The sequence below is a fragment of the Nymphaea colorata genome, chromosome 4 (genome assembly GCF_008831285.2).
Source record: "Nymphaea colorata isolate Beijing-Zhang1983 chromosome 4, ASM883128v2, whole genome shotgun sequence".
NCBI classification, from domain to species: domain Eukaryota; kingdom Viridiplantae; phylum Streptophyta; class Magnoliopsida; order Nymphaeales; family Nymphaeaceae; genus Nymphaea; species Nymphaea colorata.
In genome coordinates this window covers 20,855,481-20,878,669 of record NC_045141.1, presented here as the reverse complement: position 1 = coordinate 20,878,669, position 23,189 = coordinate 20,855,481, and the positions used below count along the sequence as shown (strand labels likewise).

The 23,189-nt window shown below is 42.7% G+C and overlaps 5 protein-coding genes across 11 annotated transcripts; 1 reads left to right on the top strand and 4 right to left on the bottom strand.

Moving 5' to 3' along the window:
* Nucleotides 1–149: 149 nt before the first annotated feature.
* On the bottom strand, nt 150–4,229 carry LOC116252059 (uncharacterized). The gene is made up of 4 exons (XM_031626099.2): nt 3,989–4,229; nt 2,096–2,222; nt 1,929–2,001; nt 150–559 (listed from the first exon to the last, which is right to left on the bottom strand). Exons 1-4 carry the CDS (start codon nt 4,026–4,028, stop codon nt 290–292), a joined length of 510 nt encoding a protein of 169 aa, XP_031481959.1. The 5' UTR covers nt 4,029–4,229; the 3' UTR covers nt 150–289.
* An 825-nt stretch (nt 4,230–5,054) lies between these two features.
* On the bottom strand, nt 5,055–6,755 carry LOC116253714 (UDP-glucose flavonoid 3-O-glucosyltransferase 7-like). The gene has a single exon (XM_031628684.2). It carries the CDS (start codon nt 6,623–6,625, stop codon nt 5,153–5,155), a length of 1,473 nt encoding a protein of 490 aa, XP_031484544.1. The 5' UTR covers nt 6,626–6,755; the 3' UTR covers nt 5,055–5,152.
* A 2,060-nt stretch (nt 6,756–8,815) lies between these two features.
* Nucleotides 8,816–11,088, bottom strand: LOC116252822 (UDP-glucosyl transferase 73B2-like). Its single transcript, XM_031627378.2, has one exon. The coding sequence runs from the start codon at nt 10,727–10,729 to the stop codon at nt 9,293–9,295; it is 1,437 nt and encodes a 478-aa protein (XP_031483238.1). The 5' UTR covers nt 10,730–11,088; the 3' UTR covers nt 8,816–9,292.
* A 137-nt stretch (nt 11,089–11,225) lies between these two features.
* Nucleotides 11,226–13,145, bottom strand: LOC116252821 (UDP-glycosyltransferase 73C3-like). The gene has a single exon (XM_031627377.2). The coding sequence runs from the start codon at nt 12,911–12,913 to the stop codon at nt 11,474–11,476; it is 1,440 nt and encodes a 479-aa protein (XP_031483237.1). The 5' UTR covers nt 12,914–13,145; the 3' UTR covers nt 11,226–11,473.
* A 937-nt stretch (nt 13,146–14,082) lies between these two features.
* On the top strand, nt 14,083–22,631 carry LOC116252350 (origin of replication complex subunit 3). 7 transcript variants are annotated; one of them, XR_004172146.2, is made up of 19 exons: nt 14,083–14,237; nt 14,474–14,671; nt 14,996–15,170; nt 15,336–15,505; nt 15,615–15,745; nt 16,473–16,746; nt 16,840–16,914; nt 17,160–17,236; nt 17,389–17,494; nt 18,286–18,509; nt 18,719–18,788; nt 19,164–19,273; nt 19,884–19,973; nt 20,314–20,389; nt 20,896–21,023; nt 21,168–21,347; nt 21,647–21,808; nt 21,917–21,985; nt 22,241–22,631. XR_004172146.2 is itself a non-coding variant. In XM_031626542.2 (17 exons), the coding sequence occupies exons 1-17, from the start codon at nt 14,166–14,168 to the stop codon at nt 21,750–21,752; spliced, it is 2,262 nt and encodes a 753-aa protein (XP_031482402.1). In that variant the 5' UTR covers nt 14,083–14,165; the 3' UTR covers nt 21,753–22,228. The 7 variants fall into 7 exon arrangements, 1 of the variants encoding a protein (XP_031482402.1); XR_007573109.1 differs by having other exon boundaries at nt 19,164–19,250; nt 19,885–19,973; nt 21,647–21,985; XR_004172145.2 differs by having other exon boundaries at nt 21,647–21,985.
* The last annotated feature ends 558 nt before the right edge of the window (nt 22,632–23,189 follow it).

The following is a 23,189-nucleotide window of genomic DNA, read 5'->3' as shown; positions in this document are numbered from 1 at the left end:
CGATGGTATCATGGTATCAGATAAAGACAAATGGAATTTCATGCTAGGAGTGTAGAACGTGCCCGAGAATCTGAATGAGGCGTACAGACCTAAACCACTTAGGCTGGTTTTATATTTGAGAAGGTCCATGATGAAAATCTCTCTCTCTCTAATAAAAATAACAGCATTAACTAGTAAAAGGTGTTCACAAGTCACCCAATGAAGTGAAAGAGTTGCAAACTAGGAAATACAGCAAACAGAAGAAATGTTGAAATATGATTAAAAATTGAAGAGAAATTACTAGAGCTGCTTATGTGCTGGCCTCAGCAACATTCTCAAGTAGCAGAACGCTAAGAGCAATGAGGGATGCATAGACTGAATTTGGGAGTTTCTGCACTACCTTCCCAACACCAGGTACTCCTTCTGTAGCTCTTTTAGTAAGAATCGCCACTGTTGGAGCTAAAACCAAAGCAATGATTAAGTTCCGGCTGACGATGTCTAATGTGTCTGCAGTCAGCTTCTTAATAAATTGATAGAACTCTTCACGGTCCAGTACACCATCAAGATTAAAATCACAAACCTGCATTTAAACAGAAAAATGTTCCTCCAATTTACTATATCCATGCATTCCATACTCAAATTGCAATAATGATTAAATATACTAAAAAAGGCTTGCCAGGAGTAGGCAGCACCGAGGCACAGTATGACTTTCATGGCTTCCAGAAGCCCATGTGTTAGTTCCAATAGTCAGTGAGCTCTTATCATCCCACAATTCAGCTGAGAGAGATACACGATCTCGTCTTGACACTGCAATTGCATCCATACTTACACAGCATGTGTGTGGGGATGATGTCAGACCAATTTTGGTATGAAATCACATAGCAAATGTTCTATATCCCATCAGGTGATAGACGTAATCCAGGTTACTTTCCATGGCATCTGCATCACCATCCTTTTTCCATATGACTCTGATTATACTTTACGGTGGTCTCTACCTCTCAGAAGCCCACGCCGCATAATTCAGATTATGCAAGGACATAATAATCTTGTCGTCTTACCATCAGATTCATGATTATGCAGCATGAATTAGGAGTATGCTTTCAAATTCATTTAATGTAAGGATGAATCTAGCAGTGAATTCAGGAGGACATCAACTGAACATCAGTTCTGCATCAACTGAACATCAATTCTGTATCATGCACGTCTTCATTTATCACTGTTTTCTTTTACAGTAGAAGACATTATCCTTGCCCCGCTCAAAAATATATGCAGAAATTATTTAAAGGCCCCAGGTATAACGTGACTGACTGACTTCTAACCAGCTAATTCTCTTACTTAGTTCTTAAATACTTTTAACTTTAATTTTTCTTCGCGATTCCTAAATTTGTACATATTTCAATAAGTCTTACCCTGTAGCTTTTTGTTCATTATTATTTTTTAATATCAAAATCTAACATTCCAGTCACTTCATAATGCAAAAGGCATATCCTTTACCTTACATGCAGCATCTACAGATCACTTTAAATACAAAATGAGACCTCAAGACAAAGCTGCAAATAATAGTAAGGAAGCAGTCATCCCAAAATTAACAAGTGGTGATGAATTAATAAGTGTGCAAACCAAGAATGTGGGACAGTCAACAGGGCAGGTTCATCTCAAATACTCAATGCAACCTGCATCACAATTTTCATTCTTAATAGGAAAAGCAGATTCCCAATTAAAATACTGTTGAACCTGCTTCATTGTTCTAGAACGTTAAGCATTATATATAACAAAAAAAACTGGACTTTCTTAAAGAAGAAATAGAAAACTTCCTATTGCTCCTATACAATCTGTAAAATGAGAGGATTTGGGAACTTTGATAGAAGACTCTTAACTCCAACTATATAAGTTCACTAACAGACAAAATTTTTAGAATTGGTTAGGCAAGAACAGACAAAAAAACTCACCTCCATCATTGTTTTAACTTTTTCTTTTGGTGGAGGGTCAATATGAGGACCAGGTATGTGCTTGTTGACATCACTATAGGGAAAAGAGAAAGCAAGAGCAGTTAATACAGTTGGCAAAAGATGCTTGACACTAGACAGCATAATAATAACAATGAAGTGGTTTTTACTTGTACACAAATAGAACTGCAATGTAAAGTTCTTCAAATGTCAAATGTTCCCTTCCTGCATCAGTCTTAACACGATCAAAGACTCTATCTGTGATCTTTCTTAATTGTTGATGCCGCCATTCTTTTCCTGTTTAATGAAGAAAATAAGTAATAAGGTGCACAGAGAGAAACATATTCCATGCAAAACTCTAAGACATAGTTAAACAGTCACAAGATTACATCAAATAGGATGATCATACGTCTGCATGTATTTTCCGGTGTATGGATGTATCAGCACATGCATAGCTATGTTTCCCTGTGTGTCTATGTGTGTATGTTGGAAAATATGCAACAGATTAGAAAAGCAAGATTTCTCACGAAACACTGCAACCGCTGAGAGCTACCTAGACATGAAAACATATCCTGAACCAGAGTAAAAATAAGGAATCTGCATCTCTTGAAAATATTTTTAATACATGTTAGATCTGCCACCGAATCCTACAGAATGAGTATTGCATGGAATGGGGCAGAAGCACAAGATCGTTAACTCGAAAAGCCGAAGTCACAATATTTTGGTACTAACAAGGGCAATCAATCGCTCAAAGGAAGTCGCTAATGCTAGACTCATCTCCAGAAGGCTTGTATTGCTAGCCACTGGATATCCTAACCGCTAATACCAGAATGCCCTCAATTGGAACTGAAATAGGCAAGAAATTAGAAAAGGAAAGAATGAGAAGCACAAACCCACATCCATACGAGTAAAATAAATCCATTTACACATCATAACATGTATAATTGGAAAAACAACACCACATATTTCTACATGCCTTTCTAAAAAAAACTATACAACCTTAGGTGGCAGTGCAGCTAAAGTTTAGTGGCAGGTAATAATACATTGCAGATGATTGATTGTCATCATGTTCATATATGAAAGTGTCAGCATCAAATGCATACTTGGAATGTATGAAAAATACAGATGCTGAGGATTTGTCATGCTAAACTACAGAACTATGAAGTTCAATGCATTTCAGAACGAGTAATCTTGTCTTTAAGTATATGTCTTTTTCATTATTCCTCTAATTAATTGATGCTTCTCTGAGAATTGACCGCGACGTAATTGCGTAATCCACCTTTTTTTTTCTTCTTTGGTTTAGTTAGCGTTGAGGCTAAAATGTGGATGTAAATTGCCTAAGCTGTAAATTTTGCATTTCCATCATATCAATCACATAAGCTATGGAAAGCCCACGTAACAGGAGTTTAATCAAATGCTTAGTATGGTATTTATCTCCAACAAACAAGAAAAAGAGGGCCCTTGCCTCACTATGAGTTAGCACGGGACGACAAGGTATCTAATTTTGCTCTTAGCAGCTAATACCTTTGCACCACACAGTTTTCATGAATCAGTGGTGGCCATTGGCCAATATTAAACACTATCCGAAGCTTTTATGAATACAATAGCTCTTGGCGAGACTGGCAATAAGTTAATGTTTCCTTTTATTCCTTAACGATGCGTTGCCACTTCTCCCCTCGTATATGGTTAGCATTCCTGCACTTCCACAAAGTGAGCCTCTCCACCTTTGCCGGTCGAATTTTTAGGAAAAACCAAGACCCCTCTTCCAACCTTCCGAACTGGATGTTCCCGATCTCTCTATATTTTCGACCCAATAAGAAATCTCTTGAAGCCAAAAAGAGCCCAAAGTTGAAGGAGATAACCCGTTGAATGGTCGATAGCTCCAAACGAGTAATTGACCCGCCGCAAGATTAGCACAACCTCAAAACTCAGACAGAAAGAAGAAGGAATAACACCGGCGAATCGGATAAGTGAAATAAAGGCACTTACCAGTTACCTCCTAGAAATCTATCATGTAATCATAAACAACAGAGAGAGAGAGAGAGAGAGAGAGAGAGAGATACCATGGAGTTTGTCTTGAATACAAGCTAGCACCTGACCCATGTTACTTTTCCCTCTCTCTTGCTGAAGCCACAGGAGAGCTCCCACAGGAGGAAGAAATTTTCAACCAATACCTAGCCAAATGACAAACGCGTAATTTTTCCTGCCTTGCTGAAAGAGAGGATCTTGGAAGATCCTATATAAGAGGTCCTCCTATATTCTTTTCCGAAGGTCACCCTTCTTCACTCAACAAGATAGAAAAGAGGCTTGGTTTTTCCTCCAAAATAGCGTACGTCGTAACCCAACGTTGTCAATATTGGTTTTGGGAGTGCACAGTTTCGTAATTCGATCGAAGAGTTAGGCTCGGATGTGAGTATCGGTCCCCGTGAATCGGTCAACTTTGATCTTTTAAATTTAAATAATAATAACTTAAATCTAATAAAAGCTCTATCTTCTTCATTTCTTGTTTGACGCAGAACCAAGGAAGCATTCAAGAGCTATTTGTTCCAAACTTTCTTATAGATACTTAGATCCATATGGTTGGCGCAGTGGGCCGGTGGGCAGTAGCCATGAACAGTTCTTTACGAGAATTTTTTTCTGGCATAAACCTAAGCTTGCAGTAGCGGTAAATGAACAACGATAGCTTGCAGTAGCAGTAAATGAACAAACAACAGATTCACTAGAGTCGGTGTTTGGTAGGCCCGGGGACAAAAAACTCAACTACATGTAGCCTATTATCTTCTTTTCCTGCACTGCTCTGGGCACTATCACACTTGGATTCATACTTCACTGAGTCATAAGACTTAATCAGATCACACCTAATTAAATTCGAACATGGGATTGGACTTCAGATTGAAGTTTTTGAAAACTAAATTAGGATTGCACCTGCTGAAGACGTGACATTTGCATGTGGACGGGTTCTAACTTCTTTCACTGTCGAATCTTGGACTTGCAAGAACGCAGGTTGTGGAGCAGTAAGCTTCGTCAAGAAATCTTCCTCTTTTGATCGTTTTCTTATTTCTTCAAATTAGGTAGATGAAGATGGTATTTAAAAATCCGAAACATATAACCAATGAGGTTCGAGACAAGTTAACAGTACAGAAAAAGACAAGCCTCTTCCCCATTCCCTTCAACTAAAAGTATACCATACAGAAAGATTTTGCACGAAACAGCGACTGGAAAATAGGCTACTCCCGCCGGAAAAGATGGACGAAGGCATCGAGCGAAGCCGAGGAGCTCGCAGGGAATCCCGATGAGAAGATAGACTTGATTTCAGAAGCGCGCTTCTTGACCTCTGCGTTGCCCATCAGCTTCTCCAACCCCTTCACCACGTCCTCCTTGCTCACCTCCCGCCCTCTGGCGGACCTGATCTTGAAACCCACCCTCAGGTAGTTCGCCACCAGGATGGCCGTCTGGTGCTGGTCTCCCCGGATGGGCCACCCGAGGATGGGCACCCCCTGGACGAGCGCCTCCAAAGTCGAGTTCCACCCACAGTGGGAGATGAAGCCGCCAGTGGAGGGGTGGCTGAGAATCAGAAGCTGAGGAGCCCAGCCACGTACCACCAGCCCCCTCCCTTCCACCCGCTTTTCGAAGCCCTCCGGCACCACGCCGGACCAAGGGTCCTCCGGCGGTGCGCCGAACGGAGATCCGGCTCTTCTCGCATTGGGTTGAATTACCCAGATGAAGGGTTGTCCGGACTCCTCAAGACCCGCGGCCAGATTGGCGAGCTCCGGGACGCTGGGGCTCACCTCGCTTCCGAAGGACACGAACACGACTGAGCCCCGGCGTTTGGAGGCGAGCCACGCCTCGACCTCCTCCTCGCTGATGCCTGAGCTTTTCTTGGCTCGGACCGCCCCATCGCGGAGAGGAGCGCCGGCCGATTCCCACAACTGAGGCGGCAGGAGAGGCCCCACGCCGAAGGCCTTCTTCTTGGCCTCCCTGGCGATGCATTCGATGAACGGGCGCTCCAGCTCGTCGCAAGTGTTGAAGAGGAACACAGCCGCACTTTCTACTTCCGGCACCCACGGGGGAAACCGGCGACCTCCCGGCGGGCCACCTCCAGGGAAGAAAGGCGGAGGATTAAAGCCCGGTAAGGCCATCGGAGGTGGCATTTGGGAACCTGGAGGCTTGTGGATCAGATCGGCGTAGGTCAGGCCGAGGGAATCCGGCAGGCCCTCGATCGAGACGGGCTCGTCGGGGTTCAAGTCGTCCAACGGCAAGTGGTAGCCGATATACTCCAAGGCACATGCAGCGGTGCCATTGGTAAAGAAAACGGCGGACGGGAGGCCGTGCCGCTGGCATATCTCGACGGCCCAGCCGACGAGGGCATCGATCACGACGCAGATGGGCGGAGGAGGGTCGGAGGAGCCGGGGGCGGCCCTCCGGGCGATGAGCTCCGCAAAGGGCTCCACCATGAGACGGGAGCGCAGGAACTGGTGCTGGGGCGGGGCACCCGGTGGGTTGGGAGGCAAAGGGAGCTCAGCGATCCGGACGAGCGGGTGGTTGCAGGCGGCGGAGATGGAAGGGGCAACCTCCGAAGGCACGACGACGGTGACCGTGACGCCTCGGGCAGCCAGCTGAAGGGAGAGCTGCGTGCAAGGGAAGATGTGGCCTTGGCCGTGAAACGGCACAAGCATCATCTCCACGCCGCTGCTCGTCATCTCTCTCTCTCTCTGCGTCTACAACCTTCTTCTTCTCTCTCTCTCTCTCTCTCGTGAAGTGTGAGTGATTACTGATCAACGATGGAAGTAATAAAGGGAGGTGGGGTGAGGAGATAGCTTGCTGGTTAAGCGAACTCCGTGGAAAATGGGTTGACAGTTTGTTCGCGGGGGAAATTTAGGTGGTGGAGTTACATACATAGCAGCCAAGAACTGTGATTGGAGCGTTTTACAATTTAACTTTATGGACTTAAGGCTTGTTAAATTAATCATTTTTTTTATATTTGTTAATGTTTTTATAATAATCAAAGCCTGAACAGCTTCTATAACATGAAAACTTTGATGGTGAAGAGTTAATATTTTCTCAAATGCAAGACGTTTTATGTTAAATTAGTCTTCATAGAAGTAATGTATTAAGAAGTTTATATTTTTATTTAAAATATTAAAACCATTAAAGGATCTAAATTTTGTCCCTGTGTTTCATGTCCCTTTCTCCTGTTTTGCGGGCTTGCTACTTTGTTCATTTCTTTGCGACTTAGTGGGTCTTGTGGATCCCTCCAACACCTTGTCAGAGGAGTTTTCATTACCACGTTGAATATGATACAAAAATACTATACCAACCTCCTCATGACCTTTCGTTCCGTTGCTACAAGCTTCTAGTTTCTCCTTTATTCAATGCATGTTGCGAGTGCTGCAATTTATTCAATTTACATGCTAACGTAACTGCTATTGTGAAGACGTGTGTGTATATACATTTACTTATTTATTTATTTATGTGTTAGGTATTATTGGATCGAATTTCATTCGATCGATCTAATTTAGTCTGTTACAACTTACATAAGACTCCGTCCCAAGTATATCTTGACTAGAAACTAGGGCAGCGCAATGAGTCGAGCCAACTCGGGCTCGACTCAAACTCACTCAAAAAAACTCAACTTGTGCTCAACTCGTTTATAAACAAGCTGAGCTCAAACTTACAAAGATACTTGAAACTATAAACGAGTCGAGTTCGAGTCACAGGAACTTGACTCGTTTATACTTGAGTCGACTTTCAAACCTGCACTCTATATAATATTGCTAAAAGTGATTCACCAAATCATAGGTTTTAACTTATAGGGCAAAAACAAATTTTCACAAGTTACACGAGTTAAATGCTTACACAAGTTAAACGAGCTAATGCTTACACGAGATAACACTAAACGAGTTAAATGAGTTAAACGAGTCGAGTTCAAGATCAATTTTATGTAGTCAAGTTTAGCTCGAGCTGCTATAAGGAGCATAACTCGAGTTCAAGCCGAGCTCAAACTGGCAAAGCTCTGACTACAAGAGCCCACCTACTTAAGGTAAGCCTTTCTTTGGTAAGTGTGAAAAATGTGTTACTGAAAAGAAAAACCTGCCAAAACTACATAAACTCTTGTAGTTTTTACAATAAAAGTGGCCTTTTTGCCCTCTTCAATTTAAAACTCAGATATGATTTTTTTTTTTTTTTACTTCATTTATAACCAACTCGTTGGCATATAATAGGTTAATTTATGCATTATAGATTGGAGTTTATTTGAAATTTAAATTCTTGTGAAAGAGTTTGATCCAAATAGGAGTATTATGCATCAATCTCCACTTTATTGGTCATGCCTAGATATTGAATATGTACATCACATCCTACGGTTGGACCTTACATTTGGAGACCACAATTGTTAGGACATCATCACTTTTGCAAACAGCCGTTTGGTATTAGGAACAATATCTAATGGTAATGAATCTACCCCTTTATGAGGTACTTGTTCAATAGTTTCATGAATCTAACAGAATTTTGGGGCATATTCATTGAACACGTACATCTTATTCAAAGAAACATATATCTCCAATCTCGTTTGTTTTATTTTATGATCATAAGGTTAACTTAGGCTCCTTGCAAAAAAATAGCCAAGCTAATTGAATTATTAAGTTTACTTAGTGGGCAGGTTTAGTAGTAATACTACATAATGCTCCCATCGTTATAAGGGTGTGCAAAGCCCATGTGTGAAGGCTCGTGTCCAGTTCAGCTTGTTTAAACTCGATCCCAACTAAACCAGGAACTTATATGAACTAGGCTCAGTTCCGATCTTTAGGTTCGAGTTGGACCAACAAGCTGTGCCCGAGTTAACCGAGGAACTGTATTAACCTGATTAAACCCAGATAGGCTCGGTTCGGTGATGTTACTGAATAAACTTATCCTTGTTCTTAGAAAACATGCTGACGTTTGGATCATTTACATGAAAATTGAACAGAAATAGATACAGGCTTGAACGAAGGCTCTGCTTCTTTGTGGATAGATCTTCTTTTAACGGCGTCCCAATGCATAGATTTCAGGCGGAGGGTTGATCCAGATGATGCGCAGACTTCAGTCAGACACTTGATTTGCCAATGCATTACACTTTACAAGAACAGAAGGGTTTTATCATCACAAGCACCATTCAAATGGCAGATCGCTACAACCACGCAATCCAAAAGTGCAGTGGAGTGCAGTGCCTGATCTGAACACACTAATTTTTACCCGGACTGAGTTGGAATTAAGAAGAACAACTACAGAAGAATCTACAAACTCACCACCATTCTCGAGCTGTTAAAGGGATCAAGTTTATTTGGTAGGAATTGGGGCTGAAAACTGAAGTTGCAGAGCGGAGAAGTTCTTTATGGCTTTTCTGCAACGAAGAGATGGATGAAGGCATCAAGTGCGGAAGATGAGCTAGCAGGCAGCCCGGAGGAGAAGATGGCCTTGATTTGGGCCGCCCGATTTCTGACCTCGGCGTCGCTTATCAGTTGATCCACTCCCTTCACCACGTCCTCATTGCTCATCTCCCTGCCGCGCCCTGGGCGGACCTTGACGGCTACCCTCAGGTGGTTCACCACCAGGATGGCGTTCTGGTTCTGGTCGCCGCGGACTGGCCACGCGAGGATGGGCACCCCGCAGGCGAGTGACTCGAGAGTCGAGTTCCATCCGCAGTGGGACACGAACCCGCCGGTGGACCGGTGGCTCAGTATCAGCAGCTGCGGAGCCCAGCCGCGTATAACGAGCCCTCTTTCCCCCACCCGCTTCTCGAAGCCCTCCGGCACCACGCCAAGCCAGGGATCCTTTGTGGGCTCCGGCCGGCCGGCGGTGGCCCCGGCCGAAGCCATTTGTACCCGCTCTTGGATCACCCAGATGAACGGGTGTCGTGACTCCTCCAGCCCTGCGGCTAGCGCGGCGAGCTCCGACGCACTGGGGCTCACCTCGCTGCCGAAGGACACGAAGATGACGGAGTGGGGGGCCTTGCGGTCGAGCCATGTCTCCACTTCCTCCTCGCTGATGCTGGAGCTCTTCCTGGCTCTGACCGCGCCGTCGCGGAGAGGAGCGCCAGCTGTTTCCCAGATTTGGGGCGGCAGGAGCGGGCCAATCCCGAAGGCCTTCTTCCGGGCCTCCCTGGCCATGCAGTCGATGAAGGGACCCTCCAGCTCGTCGCAGCTGTTGAAGAGGAACACCGTCGCTCCATCTACCTCCGGCATCCATGGAGGAAGGCCCCGAGATCTGGGACCACCGGTTCCGACGATCGAAGGCCGCTGGTTAGACAGATCGGCGTACGTTATCTGGAGGGATTCCGGCAGGCCGTCGAAGTGGACGGGATCGTCGGGGTTCATCGTCTCCAGCGGCGAGTGGTAGCCGATGTACTCCAGTGTGCAAGCGCAAGTGCCGTTGGTGAAGAAAGCGGCTGTGGGTATTGAGTACCGCTCGCAGACCTCGACGGCCCAGCCGCAGTGGGCGTCGAAGATAACGCAGGCGGGCCGAGGTGGGCCAGATGGGTCGGGGCCGGCCCTCTGGGAGAGGAGTTCTGCAAAGGGCTCGGCCATGAGGCGCGAGCGGAACAGGGTTTGATGGCGCGGGGCATCCGGTGGGTTGGGGGGGAGACTGAGAAGCACTATGCGGACAAGAGGGTGGTCACACGCGGCCGAGATGGAGGAAGAGAGCTCGGATGGGGACGCGACGGTGACGAGGATGCCGCGGGTGGCGAGCTGAAGGGAGAGCTGCGCGCAGGGGAAGACGTGCCCTTGGCCGTGAAACGGGATCACTATCATCTCCATGCCGCTGCCCATCCCTCTCTCTCGCTGGAAGTTCGGAATTGCTTTTGCCCCTCGTCTGTTGGGACAAAAATAAGGAAATGGTCCACCGTCAATGGCTCGGCTCTTTTGGCGTCATCTCAGGCCACCATTGATGCCTCGCCTCGGTCGCTTTCGGAACGGCGAGACTCGTCCGGACTGTTACCCATGACGTCTCCAGCAGGGCTCCGCTAATGGCCGCCGATCATCAAGTGGTGGAGGGCCAAAGATGCTGAAGGGCTGACGAGTGTGGTCGAAGGGAATTACTCGCTCTGAGTGATAGGATAAATTTTTGTATGTAATAAATAATAGTAAGTTCTTTTTTCAAAAGAATTCGGATAAATTTTTTATGTAATAAATAATAATAAGTTCTTTTTTCAAAGAAATCGGATAAATTTTTTATCTGAAAAATTAATTTATCCTTCGCCCTAACAAGGCTGGTATATATTATATTAATATGCTTTAAAGCATAAAAATATGTCCTAACAACATAAGATTGGAACAGTTCTCTTTATCTTTTGATTAGATGTTCAACAACAAACATTTAATCAAGAGTTAACTTCTGTTCAAAGGGAATTGTTTTACATTTGCGGAATATATATATATATATATAATATCAACCAGAAAATAACTCGAAAAAGTGACCGCTTACTTTTGTATTATTGCCCAGCAAGACCTGCTTTCATAGAGATATGCCCTTATCTGTTATTCTTAATGAGTGGACAACAGGAAGACTGTGCGCTATTGTTGCCCAAAAAGACGGATAAAGGCATCTAGCGATGCGGAAGAGCTAGCGGGGAACCCAGACAAAAAAATGGCCTTAATTTGGGCGGCCCGGTTCCTGATGTCCGAGTCGCTCATGAGTTTCGCCACCCCTCTCACCACGTCTTCCTTCCTCACGTCCCGCCCACCGGCGTCCCGGACCTTCACGCCCACCCCCAGGTGGTTCGCCACCACGATGGCGTTCATGTGCTGGTCTCCCCGGATGGGCCACGCGAGGATGGGAACCCCGCGGACGAGCGACTCCAGAGTCGAATTCCAGCCGCAGTGGGAGATGAAGCCGCCGGTGGATGGGTGGCTCAGTATGAGAAGCTGTGGAGCCCAGCCGCGTATGACGAGCCCTCTTTCCCCTACCCGCTCCTCGAAACCGTCCGGCACCACGCCGAGCCAGGGATCCTTCGCCGCTAGCTCCGGCGAGGCTTCGACCGGAGCTGGGTCCCTTGTCACGTTGGCTTGAATCACCCAGATGAATGGCTGCCCCGATTCCTCGAGCCCCGCAGCCAGTTCGGCTAGCTCAGACGTAGTGGGGCTCACCTCACTGCCAAAAGACACGAAGACGACGGAACCTGGCTGCTTGGAGTTGAGCCACGCCTCCACCTCCTCTTCACTGACGTTCGAGTTCTTCTTGGACCGGACGGCGCCGTCACGGAGCGGCGATCCGGCTGACTCCCAGAATTGGCGCGGCAGCAGCGGCCCTACGCCGAAGGCCTTCTTTCCGGTCTCCCTAGCTATGAGATCAATGAAAGGGCGCTCCAACTCGTCGCACGTGTTGCAGAGTATCACGGTTGCCCCTTCCATCTGGTTGATCCACGGCGGTTGCCGACGATCACCGTGACGCGGACCACCTCCCCCGGTGTTCCGCCGCGGACCACGGCTGGGCGGAGGCTTGTGGACAAGCTCGCCATACGTGAGCCGGAGAGTGTCCGGGACGCCAGGGATGGCCACGATCTCGTTCGGATTCATCTTTTCCGGCGACAATCGAGGGGAAATGTAGTCGAGAGCGCAAGGGCAAGTGCCATTGGTGTAGAGACCAACGGCGGGGATGGCGTACTGCCGGCTGATGTCGATTGCCCAACCGACAAGAGCATCGACGATGATGCAGACGGGCGGAGGAAGGGGGGCATCGGGGGCCGTTCTCCGGGCGAGGAACTCGGAGAAGGGCTCATTCATGAGGTGCGCTTTGACGAAGAGGTGCATAGGGGAGGGGTCGTCTTCGTGTGGAGGGAGGTCGAGACCGGCTACACGAACTAGCGGATGGTCACAGGCGGCAGAGATGGTATCGGTGAACTCCGTGGGGACGACGATGGTGACGGTGACGCCATGGGCCGCGAGCTGAAGGCAAAGCTGGGTGCACGGGAACACGTGACCTTGGCCGAGGAAAGGGATCAGCATCATCTCCATTTCCACGCCGCCTCAGACGTCCACTTCCGATGAGCAGTAGTCGTCGACGACTCGACGTTCTCGGAGCAGAGTGAGCACGCACCTGGTGAAGAATGGACGCGCTATCTCATTACCACCTTTGCTTTCCTGCCTTCCCGCGGAAGAATCGCATTTTTTTGGACCAAAACCAAAATCATTGAATGTGAAAGCATCCAAATAATACGTGGGATCAGATCTACACATATATTGAATTCAAATAAATTTATCCCGTGATATCCCATGTTTCTAGAATAAACAATAGATCAATTCACGTCCATAAATGGATCTAGGACATAATATGATCCAACATATTTACCAGAGCTGATCTAAAATAGATCTGGACAAAAGAAATTGAATTGTCAAACATACAAGTTTAATGTTTGGATCCAAAACCAAATTAGAGCTACAAGTAGCATTCAATCACAAGATGGATATGAATAAAGCAATAATAAATCCCACAAGATTTACATAACGAAACATGCATATTAGATACAATATGTGGATCTCACACCTAGGTAGATCTACAAAAATAATATAACGCGCCTAACGCATATGGAGCTATCCATTTTCCATGCGTGAGACCGCATCCAAATATCGACCCAATAAACATGAATTCAGCGTGGATCTACTAATACTTGGCACAAATATAAAACAAAAGAAAATCTCAATCCAAAACCAAATAGATACAAAGCATATATCTTTACCAGTACCTGAAAACAGATCCTAGATCTGAAATTTAGACCCAAACCCAATAAAAATAAAATATGTTTTATTTTGAGTAAAATAAAATCAATTTCATTCATAAAATGGGGAACCGGATCTGATTTAAATAAAATTTCGTTTTAAGTACAGCAAGGGCATAAAAAAAATATATGTTGAATAATAAAAAGTCCATCTATTCTGATTTATTTTATCAAAATTATCTGTAAACACTTGACCGTTGCTGAATTGGGAGAAGCTTGGCCCAAGTTTTCTTACGAAGACTTGAGCTCGAGTGGGCGCGGGGCTCGGCTGATCTTTGCAGGTTTGGGTCGAGATGGGCTGGGTTCCGTCCTCCGTCCCTTGAAGTTCGGTCCTGGATAGGTTTCCTCCCACAGTACCCGATCCATTTGACGAGATTTCCCGCCATCCGGCGAAATAAATTTCCCGGTTCTGCCCCCAGCCGTTCCTGCCCGTCCCTGCTTTCCCAAGATCCTGTCTCCTTCAACACGTTCCCTCCCTCCTTCCCTCACTCATGGCAGACTCCGATGACTGCGGTTCCCCGTGTTCTTCAAACGGCCCGGAAAATGCAGAAAACGACCTGCAGGTAAGCCTATAATTATTTTTGTTTTGTATTTTGTCTTTCTGCTTTCCAAATCTTTTTGAGCGGAAGTCTAGAATCCTGACAATGCAATTCCCTTTTGTCAATTCTCAGAACCATCTGTTTGCTATCCATCAAATCCTTTTGGTGGTGTGTTATTCTCTATTTATGCATGCATTTGAGTTCTGTTTCTTTTTTTTGGGGGTTTAAACTGTCGGTGATTCTCTCTGTTGCTATTGCAGCCATTCTTCGTTCTCCATAAGGGCCGAAAGTTGGGAACGAGTTCTTCGAAGTCGAAGAAAACCAGACGGAAGATAGCGTGGCCACCGATATGTAACGGGCGAGAGGCTTCGGAGGACGGTGACAATGCGTCATTCTACCAGGAACTAAGGCTCGAAGCATTTGAATCTGTTTGGGGGAAAATTGAGGCGGGCATTAGGGTATAGCCAATACGCATTTCCAGTTTTAGCCATTAATTTGTCGACTTTTTTTTACTTTAATAACTTCTTATCCGGATTGCCTGCACTCTAAGGTTGTGGAGTCCTTATGGTATGTTTATGAAAGTTGAATTGTTGGCTGGCCGCGATAATGAGATAAAATGTGAAATCTGCATCGTATTCTGAAAAGGTTCCTGAATTAGTGTTTTTAACATTTTAAGAAAAATTTGTTGAAAATGATCGCTGGTACTAAAGGTAATGATTTTGATCACGGTCGGATTGGTTCCTGGACGTGGATATCTACTTCTAAATATTTCTTAATTGCAGGATGTGTTGACACGCATTAACGCCAACCTTTTTGAGGAGATACACGATTGGGTGAATAAATCATTTGCTGCTATCAAAGCATCCTTTAGCTGCAGTCTATCTGAAGTGATAAGCCCGTTTCCAGTTTTGACTAATAACATCTGTAGGCAATTGTTCACCGCCTTTGTGTTTACCAGTGAGTACTTACGAGTTTTATTGTCTCCTGTAAACTTTTTTGTGCGAAATTTTTATAGTCTTTTCATTTCTACATTTTCTTATAGTGGTTAGCTACTCCCAGTATGTAGCTTCGTTATGCCTTTTTACTTTATGATGTAATTTTGATCAATCAAATTATCGCCAGAGAATGTTGAGTTTGTTGATGACCTACTGACGTTTAAGGAGCTTGGTCAGCATTTAAAGTCTCGACAGTGCCATGTAGCAAATCTGTCATCTCTTGATTTTTCCGTTAAGAATGGGATAGGAGGCTGCATTCGAAGTTTACTAAGACAGTTGGTTACAGTTACTTCAACCGTGAGTTGCATTCTAGTTCACCTTCTATTCAAGAATTTTGAGCGTCCTTCTTGTGAATTATCTCATATTTGTTGGTTATAATGCGCTCTTCTGTTTCAATTACAAGCAGGTAGCTGATATCTCCATTTTAACTTCATGGTATGGAGAGCCAGCAAATTATGATCGCCCAATTGTTGTCATAATTGAAGAAATGGAACAATGTGTTGGTGTTGTTTTAGCTGAGTTTATCACAATGCTAAGGTGATTATATAATCTTTAAGCTTCCAATTTTAGGCGTCTTCAAAGTCCCTGGGTAGCACTATATTGCAGATTGGGCATACTAAGTGCTTTTGCTTAATTGATATGCATTGACTGGGGTTCGCTTATCTTTCTTGTTGGCTCTATTTTATGTTCGTCCTTTATGTTTACAACTATTTAGAAGCTACAGCATTAAACATTGTCACCAACATGCCACATTTAATTCCTCATCAAGTGTGCCATGTAGAAGGACATTGTTTTGCAGTTCAAGGAATGTTTATGTGCATTCATATTATTTTCTTAAAGTAGCTCATGTCCTTCTCATTTCTTTATGTTGTTTAATGTGAAGGTTGCGTGCATGCACATTTTGTTATCAATTCAATCTGTTCCATGCTGTTCCTTTTAGCAGTTTTCTTTTGCATTTTCTTGTGGTTTTACTTTGTGCATACCATGGTTCAGTGTAATCCCTCTCAAATCTGTTCACTCAACTGGAACACATATGCAGATTATGGAATATTTGTTGTCATCTATATAATTTCTTGGAGTGGCTTCATTAGTGCTCATTTCTTGACTTTGTTTCATTAAAGACTGTGAAGTTACCTTTCCTTGTTCAGCCTTCATCAAAGCCTTTCTCTCCAGCATCTTTGTTTCTTTTATTGTGCTCTTATATAAATATGTCTTTTGTTGGTTACCTTTTGCTTGTTACTGACTTTTCCCAGTCCTTTCGTAGTGAGTACGTGGGTAAACTTCCCCTTATTTTACTAATGGGAGTTGCAACGACAGATGATGCTCCAAGTAAGCTGCTTCCAGCCACTGCATTGCAGCACTTACAGCCTTGCAAGTTTGCCATGGGATCTCCAATTCAGAGAATGGATGCTGTTATTAAATTTCTTCTGGAAAATCCATTTTGTGGATTTAATGTGGGATATGAGGTCATACTGTTTCTGAAAAACTATTTCTTCAAGCATGATGCAACTGTAGCTTCCTTTTTGAGGGCTTTAAAGGTGAATCCTGTTGTACATTGCTTGTGTTAGAACTTGGAGACTATGAGTACATTTTCTTGCATATTGACCACATTTAAGTCTTAAATTTTGTAGATTGCATGTGCCAAGCACTTCTGTTTGGAGCCATTGAGTTTCCTATGCAAAGGTGCAACTGATGAAAACTGTCAGGTGAGTTTTGTTTAACTCCCTCAATTTTCCAAAAAAATCTTAAGCATACAAAAGAAAATAAGTTGTATTTGAAGCTAATGACTTAAAGGTGTTCCAATAAGTTCCAAGTGGGAGAGCCGTTTATTCTCTTGGGCAAACATCTTGTGTGCCTCGATCACACCAAGTGCTGTCACATTTGGAGACTACATTCCTACGTTTTTTTTTCTCCTTCACAGTTTCCTCCTAATTCCTTTCCTGTTGTTCAGGAATTCTGGAATAGGGCTTGCAATGCATTGCCTCAGGACATGCTAGATTATGCTTCCAGCCTTCCATCCTGTTCAAGGTAGGACACCCAGGACTGTCTTAGGACTGTCTTTCATTTAAGCAGTACGAAATTATATTACAACATTTATCATGCATGTGGCAGTTCTAGAGTCCAAAAAAACTATATAAAAGGAAGACTATTCTTTTGAAATGCGAATATGGTTGCTGCAGGGCATCTGTAACTAAAGGTAATCCAAATCAAATGGTTGGAGATATTCTACCAATTCGATTAACAGAGCTCACAATATTATGGAATAATTGGAGTAGTGTCGTAATGGTAAGTATCAAAAATGCGGTTATACCTTCTTTGTTGTTATTTTTTTTGGTTTCTTGCATAAGATAATTCTTTCAGTTAGAAATGAATTAGCATCTGTGTGGTGACTTTATTCATTAAAACTGATAGGATACTTCTTCAATTAACTGGTGATACTAAAAATTGTGATTTGAGTGGAAGTGCATTAAGGTGTTGCTCTGCAACATCGTATCATTTGTCTCATAAACCATTAGGCTTGTTGCTAGCTGCTGCAATGAAAAGGATGGCAGGAAACACTTATTTTATAGGGGAAGGACAATTTTTCTGTTGCTTTATCTATTAGTGAAACCTACTTCCACCATCACTTCTCTGTAGGGCAAGTGCATTTTTTCCCTGTTCTTTTTCTTTTTCTTTTCTTCACTTCTCATTTGCTTTTCTCTCATAATATCTTGTTGTAGGTTTCATTGCCTTCTCATTCCTAGTTTTCTTCATAACTTTGCTTTTGTTGTGATTCCTGTTCCTGCTTAAAATTTTTAAGCTGTACTTTCTCCAAGATTTTTCACTTTTGCTTTCCTCTTAGTATTGTGCTCTTAGCTCTGAAATTTAATTCTTTGAGTTTGGTGATCCATGAAAAGATGGCTTCACATAATCGATGTCAGTGTGTTTCTGCTATGGTGCTCTTATTTTTGTGCCTCTGGCCTGTTGGCTGATTATTGTACTATTGCCTTGATTCTTTGAATTGGCTATTATCAGGGCATCAGTGTATGTGGTTTGGTTGTCTGGGATAGTCCAATGACTATTATCTATCATTGCAGTGCTTATATGAAGTTGGATTGCTTTGCAACTTGCAACTTCTTGACATTTACTGTGAGGCACTTGATCCCTCTTCATCAAAGACAAAAGGTTATAGACATCAAGAAGAAACTATGAAGAGCCAGAGGTCTGCTTTATCCCATGATCAAAGTGATAACATAAATCTCCACAGAATATCTGACACAACAAAAGGGGCAATAATCCCTCAAATTATATGTAGGATTAGGTATGTGATATTCCACCAAACTTGGCTTGTTATCGCAATGCATCTAAATTCTACTCGTAAAGAACCTCAATTAGTTGAACCAACCACCATTCTGTTTTCTACATAGAATTTTTTTAGCTGATCTTCTACTAAGACATTTTTTTAGCTGATCTTCCTAGTGGTTAGCAGCTAGCATATAGCTTGGCTTATAATGGCTATCTTGGTGCCAGGGACCTTCCAGCAGCATCATTGTCTCAGTTGCTTGAAATGTGGGAAAAATACACCAAAGATTTACACGAGGTATGAATTATAAAGGGTTTCAATGGCTAATTTTGCAAAAAATATTTAGCTCATTTGAACTTTATTCTTTATTGTGTATTAAATTGACCTTGGCTTTTCATCTACCATAAGTCTTCATGCCTTAAGGGGGAATTCAACTTCACGACCTTCTGTTTTGTTCATCCGTGATCTCTTCCATTTGACTCACAATCATGAAGAATTTTCAAATTGCATACTGCCACAATTATTTTGAGGCCGTTTAATGGGATTTTTCAGGATGCCTGCTGTACAGTTTTCAGTTCAGGATAATGCCTAGTGAGATTGCTCCAAGTGTTTTATTTTTATTTTTCTTGGAATTAAACTTTAAGAAAATAATGAAATCATTTGCTGTGTTAGATCCATGAAGCAGTTGAAGCACTATTGAAAAAATTCAGAGTTGATGATGATGGGAAGCAACTCAAACAACAAAAGGAGGCTTCAGATTACTTCCCTTTCTTTCCCAGCAGGCAATTCACTTCTCCTTTTTAATGATTTTAAAATATATTTATTTCTCTGCTGCCATTCCAACTGCACCTATTTCTTTGTAAGCTTTCTCTGATGGCAACTTGGAAGAGACTAACATTTAGGGATGAAGAATGTCTACTGAAGCATTATCTTTCCAAAGGTTAAAATGTTTTATTTTTCGTAGTGAAAAGGAGGTCAATTCTTTTGGATAAGTAACCACATCTCAAGATGTTCAATTTCAGTTTCCTAGAGTGCAACCATGATCTGCTATCCTATAGCTTTTAGGTTATTAGTTAAGCTGGCAAACCTATGGTGTTTAAAAGATCAATAATACTTCATCCATGCTTAAGCCTCACATAGATGATGAGAATCCTTTTAGGACTTCCAAAATTCCAACTAGTCAGCATCTACAACATGGTGATATGTTATGGCATAAGTGAAATTACATAGTCATTTGGGGAAGCTATTCTGCTTGATGTATCAGTACCTCTAATTGGGCTTTCTTGACTTTTAGCTTTTTTGATACTTCAATAGCCAAAACTTATAATCCTGACACATCTTTTTGAATTTTTTTTGTGTAACTAAAATTTTGTTTTCTTTCTTGTACTTCAGTAGGCTAGTCTCACAAAGGATGTTACATGGAAAGGGGAGTAGAAGAACACTCAATGAGGAAGTTGCAATGCTTGCTGAGCTTATGATCAGGTGAATTTACATTTTGGTAACTTTCTTGATAACAAATTTCTTTGAATTGCATCCTTTAGTTATTTAGGTTAAGGGGATGCTTTTTGGTTCATCCATGGGTCAAAGCCTGATTTGTTGACCTGAACAAGATGATGAGCATGCTTTCTATCAGTTTGGATCAATGTGTGGACCTGGGTGTCCTATTTCAATTTGGCATGTGACGTGACTCAGTTGATTGACTGTATTCTGAAATAGTTCAATCCATTTTTCTTCCTTTTCAAAAGCCATGGATTAGTTTTATTTGATTGTTGGTCCTTAAAGCATTGACAAATACTAATGCTTTCAACATATGATGGGACAGGGACTTTCTGATTCCCATGGAGTCTGCACCTTTTCACGAAATTTTTTGTTTCAAAGATGTTGGTTTGTTGCAGTCGGTAAGTGCGAAGATTCTCCTTATAGTTTTGTTCCAATTTTGACTCTGCATCTATGAAAGCATTTCATGTCAGCCAACTGATTGCAACTTCTTTTATTTCTAAATGCCATTTCAATCCCCGAAGATTATGCTTTCCTAACTGACAAGCATTCACTGCTTGTCAATTGACATAGTGTTCTATCAATTTGACATGACCTAGTTTCATCGTCTCAGATTTCTCTCTCAAATCTGGAACTTTGGGACTGAAAACTTCTTCAACTTGATTCATAGCTGTTCCTTCCATCTATTCTTCATGGGCAGGATTTCTTTAATTTTGGTTGTGGACAATTGCTTCATTTGAGACACCTTCACCAACCACTTGAATGGACATTCCTTGATATGCAGTGACACTGCTGGAATTAGAGTCCATGTACTCCTTTTTTATGAGCATAGATCCTAGTGGTGACCCATCTCTTGCTTACTTTCTTGGTCTTCACCCTTTTGATTATTGTCCATTTGATTGTTCAGGCTCTTATTGGCGACCCAAGGAAGACGATTCAAGAAGACCTCCTTAAGTGTCAAGTTCGTCTCAATTGCAGTTGTTGTGAGAAGGGACTGGGTGACCTGTCACCTTCAATGCATGATACTGCCATTCTGTAAGTATATTATGCTTATCCTTAAGTTTGTCCAACCGTATATATCGGAGTGCATGTGTTTATGCAGATGGATGTTCAGTAAAAACTCAATATTAATATTTAATGACCAGATTATTTCTTTGATGGAAACTCCCAACTTTTCAGGTATATCCTTTCGCAAGAACATGGCGATCTTATCAATGTCTATGACTGGTATCAGTCATTCAGGACAATGTTTATTAACTCACTGGGAGTTAGTAACAAAAGTGGGGCTCAAAAGTCACCGACTCCAAAAAAAAGAAAAGCTGTAAACAAGCTTAATGCCTCAGATGAAGCTTCCATTCAGTATCCTTTGAGCTTTGGATTTTGTCCACTAACGAGAAAAATGTAGGTTTTTAAAAAGCCTTTTACTTGAGATTGACTGGCACAAAACTCATATGATTTGAATTAGATAAGCAACATCTAGTCACTTTCGTTCTGTTAACCTCTTTGGCATGTGTGGTAGATATTTTTTTCTTACGTTGGATGAAAATTTTGAGTTGTTTAAATTGTTCAAACGTGCTAAGAAGTAATCCTGTTTTTAGGGCTTCAGCTAGGCTATAATAACTTCATTTGCGCTTGGAGTTCTTAACGTAGCTTTGCAGAGCGAGGTTTTGCAGGGCAATCTCAGAGCTTCAAGTTACTGGGCTACTGCGTATGCCAAGCAAGAGGCGACCTGATTATGTTCAAAGAATTGCTATTGGCCTATAAATTGCAAGATCCATGACAAAACTTTGGGGCATCCCGGCAGCATTCAGTAGGCACTGGTGAGTCTGTTCATGCCTCGCTTCGTCTTGCATGGCCAGTCAACTGCAAGGGACTGTAATTAGCCACTCACAACGGTTTGATGCCAGCAATGTCGTGTGAGTATGCAGAACCAAGCTGATGAAGACAACTAGATGCACAAGATGCAGGATTCTCATCAATAACTTGTGATCAACTGTGTAAGTACCTCAAACTTGGTATGACAGGTTTAATAGATACAGAAATTTTAATTTATCTTTCGGCATTCTCTAATTAGGCATTTTTTGCTTTTCGAGACGAAGCTTGGCATGTGTACTCAATAGTCGTTGATAATCAAGGGTTTGCATAGAGTACCCTTTTCACCTTTGTGTGTGTAAAGTGATCCTGGAAAAGCGTTTTAACGGAGTGATTATTTATGGAAAACCACCTTACTCTTCGGCTTATGCCCTCTGCAGTGATTTTTATATTTCAAACACATCCTTGGTGCTAAAAGGCTTGGCAAAGGCGATTTTGTTTAACGAAAGTTCAAGGGCAAGACACTCGCAAGACTTGACGAACTGTTATGAACACTCCCAAGGTTCTTTACTGCTCTGGCAATCTCTCGGAACCGCCTTTTCTCCCTAACTTCTTATCAGAAAGGACGTAACCAGCTTGGAGTACTTGATTATGATATTGACGATTTTCTGAAGACAGATATATCCAAACATGTTTTTTTGGAAGCTTTTCTGAACACCCAATTTTTTTTTATATCTAGAGCAGTCTAGCTTCAGAGGAAAAAGAAGTAAAAGTGCTTTTGTGTACATCTCATATGTTTTCCTTTGATTTTTTTCATTGTCGCATGTTTAATATTAGGTGATACAGTAACATATTTTAATTTCTGTGTGGAAGCCACCATGTGGAACCGTTCCATGTAGCCCATCCGAAAAAAATTGCCTTTCAAGATGTTCGTGGGGGCTTCAAGTTATCCTACACGAAGGCTAGAGACGTTTTTTTTGTCATATATTTACCATTAACGTATATGTAAGCGGTTCTAGAAGAATTCTTCAACGAAAGCCCGCTTCACATAACTGATGACACCAAGTTAAATAAGATCAAGAGCTCAGCACCGACGATTTGTGTTCACTGGTGAACCGATTGGTCTGACTAATCCCAGCTTGTCCAACAAAAGAAGGTAAATTGCAAGAACATGCGATTATTTTAAGCATCGTCTATTTGATATGGGATGCATATGTCAACGTTCTCCATCTATAATGAAATCCGATATCCCTTGCAGATGAAAAATCTCTCTTAAATAGTTCTACCTTATACCGAAGGATATACAACTCGGTGCTAAATTGAGGAACTAATACAAGATAATCAGCCAAGCCTTTAGACCTCCGCCTCACTGCTATGTTTTAGAGTCTA

Excerpts from the sequence above, each read along its gene's own strand:
- LOC116252059 (XM_031626099.2), bottom strand. The coding sequence starts at position 4,028 with ATGGGTCAGGTGCTAGCTTGTATTCAAGACAAACTCCATG. Across the intron at positions 2,223-3,988 it reads TATTCAAGACAAACTCCATG|GAAAAGAATGGCGGCATCAA; the intron begins GTATCTCTCTCT and ends TTCATTAAACAG. Across the intron at positions 2,002-2,095 it reads GCAGTTCTATTTGTGTACAA|TGATGTCAACAAGCACATAC; the intron begins GTAAAAACCACT and ends TTTTCCCTATAG.
- LOC116253714 (XM_031628684.2), bottom strand. The coding sequence starts at position 6,625 with ATGACGAGCAGCGGCGTGGAGATGATGCTTGTGCCGTTTCACGGCCAA.
- LOC116252822 (XM_031627378.2), bottom strand. The coding sequence starts at position 10,729 with ATGGGCAGCGGCATGGAGATGATAGTGATCCCGTTTCACGGCCAAGGG.
- LOC116252821 (XM_031627377.2), bottom strand. The coding sequence starts at position 12,913 with ATGGAGATGATGCTGATCCCTTTCCTCGGCCAAGGTCACGTGTTCCCG.
- LOC116252350 (XM_031626542.2), top strand. The coding sequence starts at position 14,166 with ATGGCAGACTCCGATGACTGCGGTTCCCCGTGTTCTTCAAACGGCCCG. Across the intron at positions 18,510-18,718 it reads CAAATTATATGTAGGATTAG|GGACCTTCCAGCAGCATCAT; the intron begins GTATGTGATATT and ends TCTTGGTGCCAG. Across the intron at positions 21,348-21,646 it reads TCAGATGAAGCTTCCATTCA|AGCGAGGTTTTGCAGGGCAA; the intron begins GTATCCTTTGAG and ends GTAGCTTTGCAG.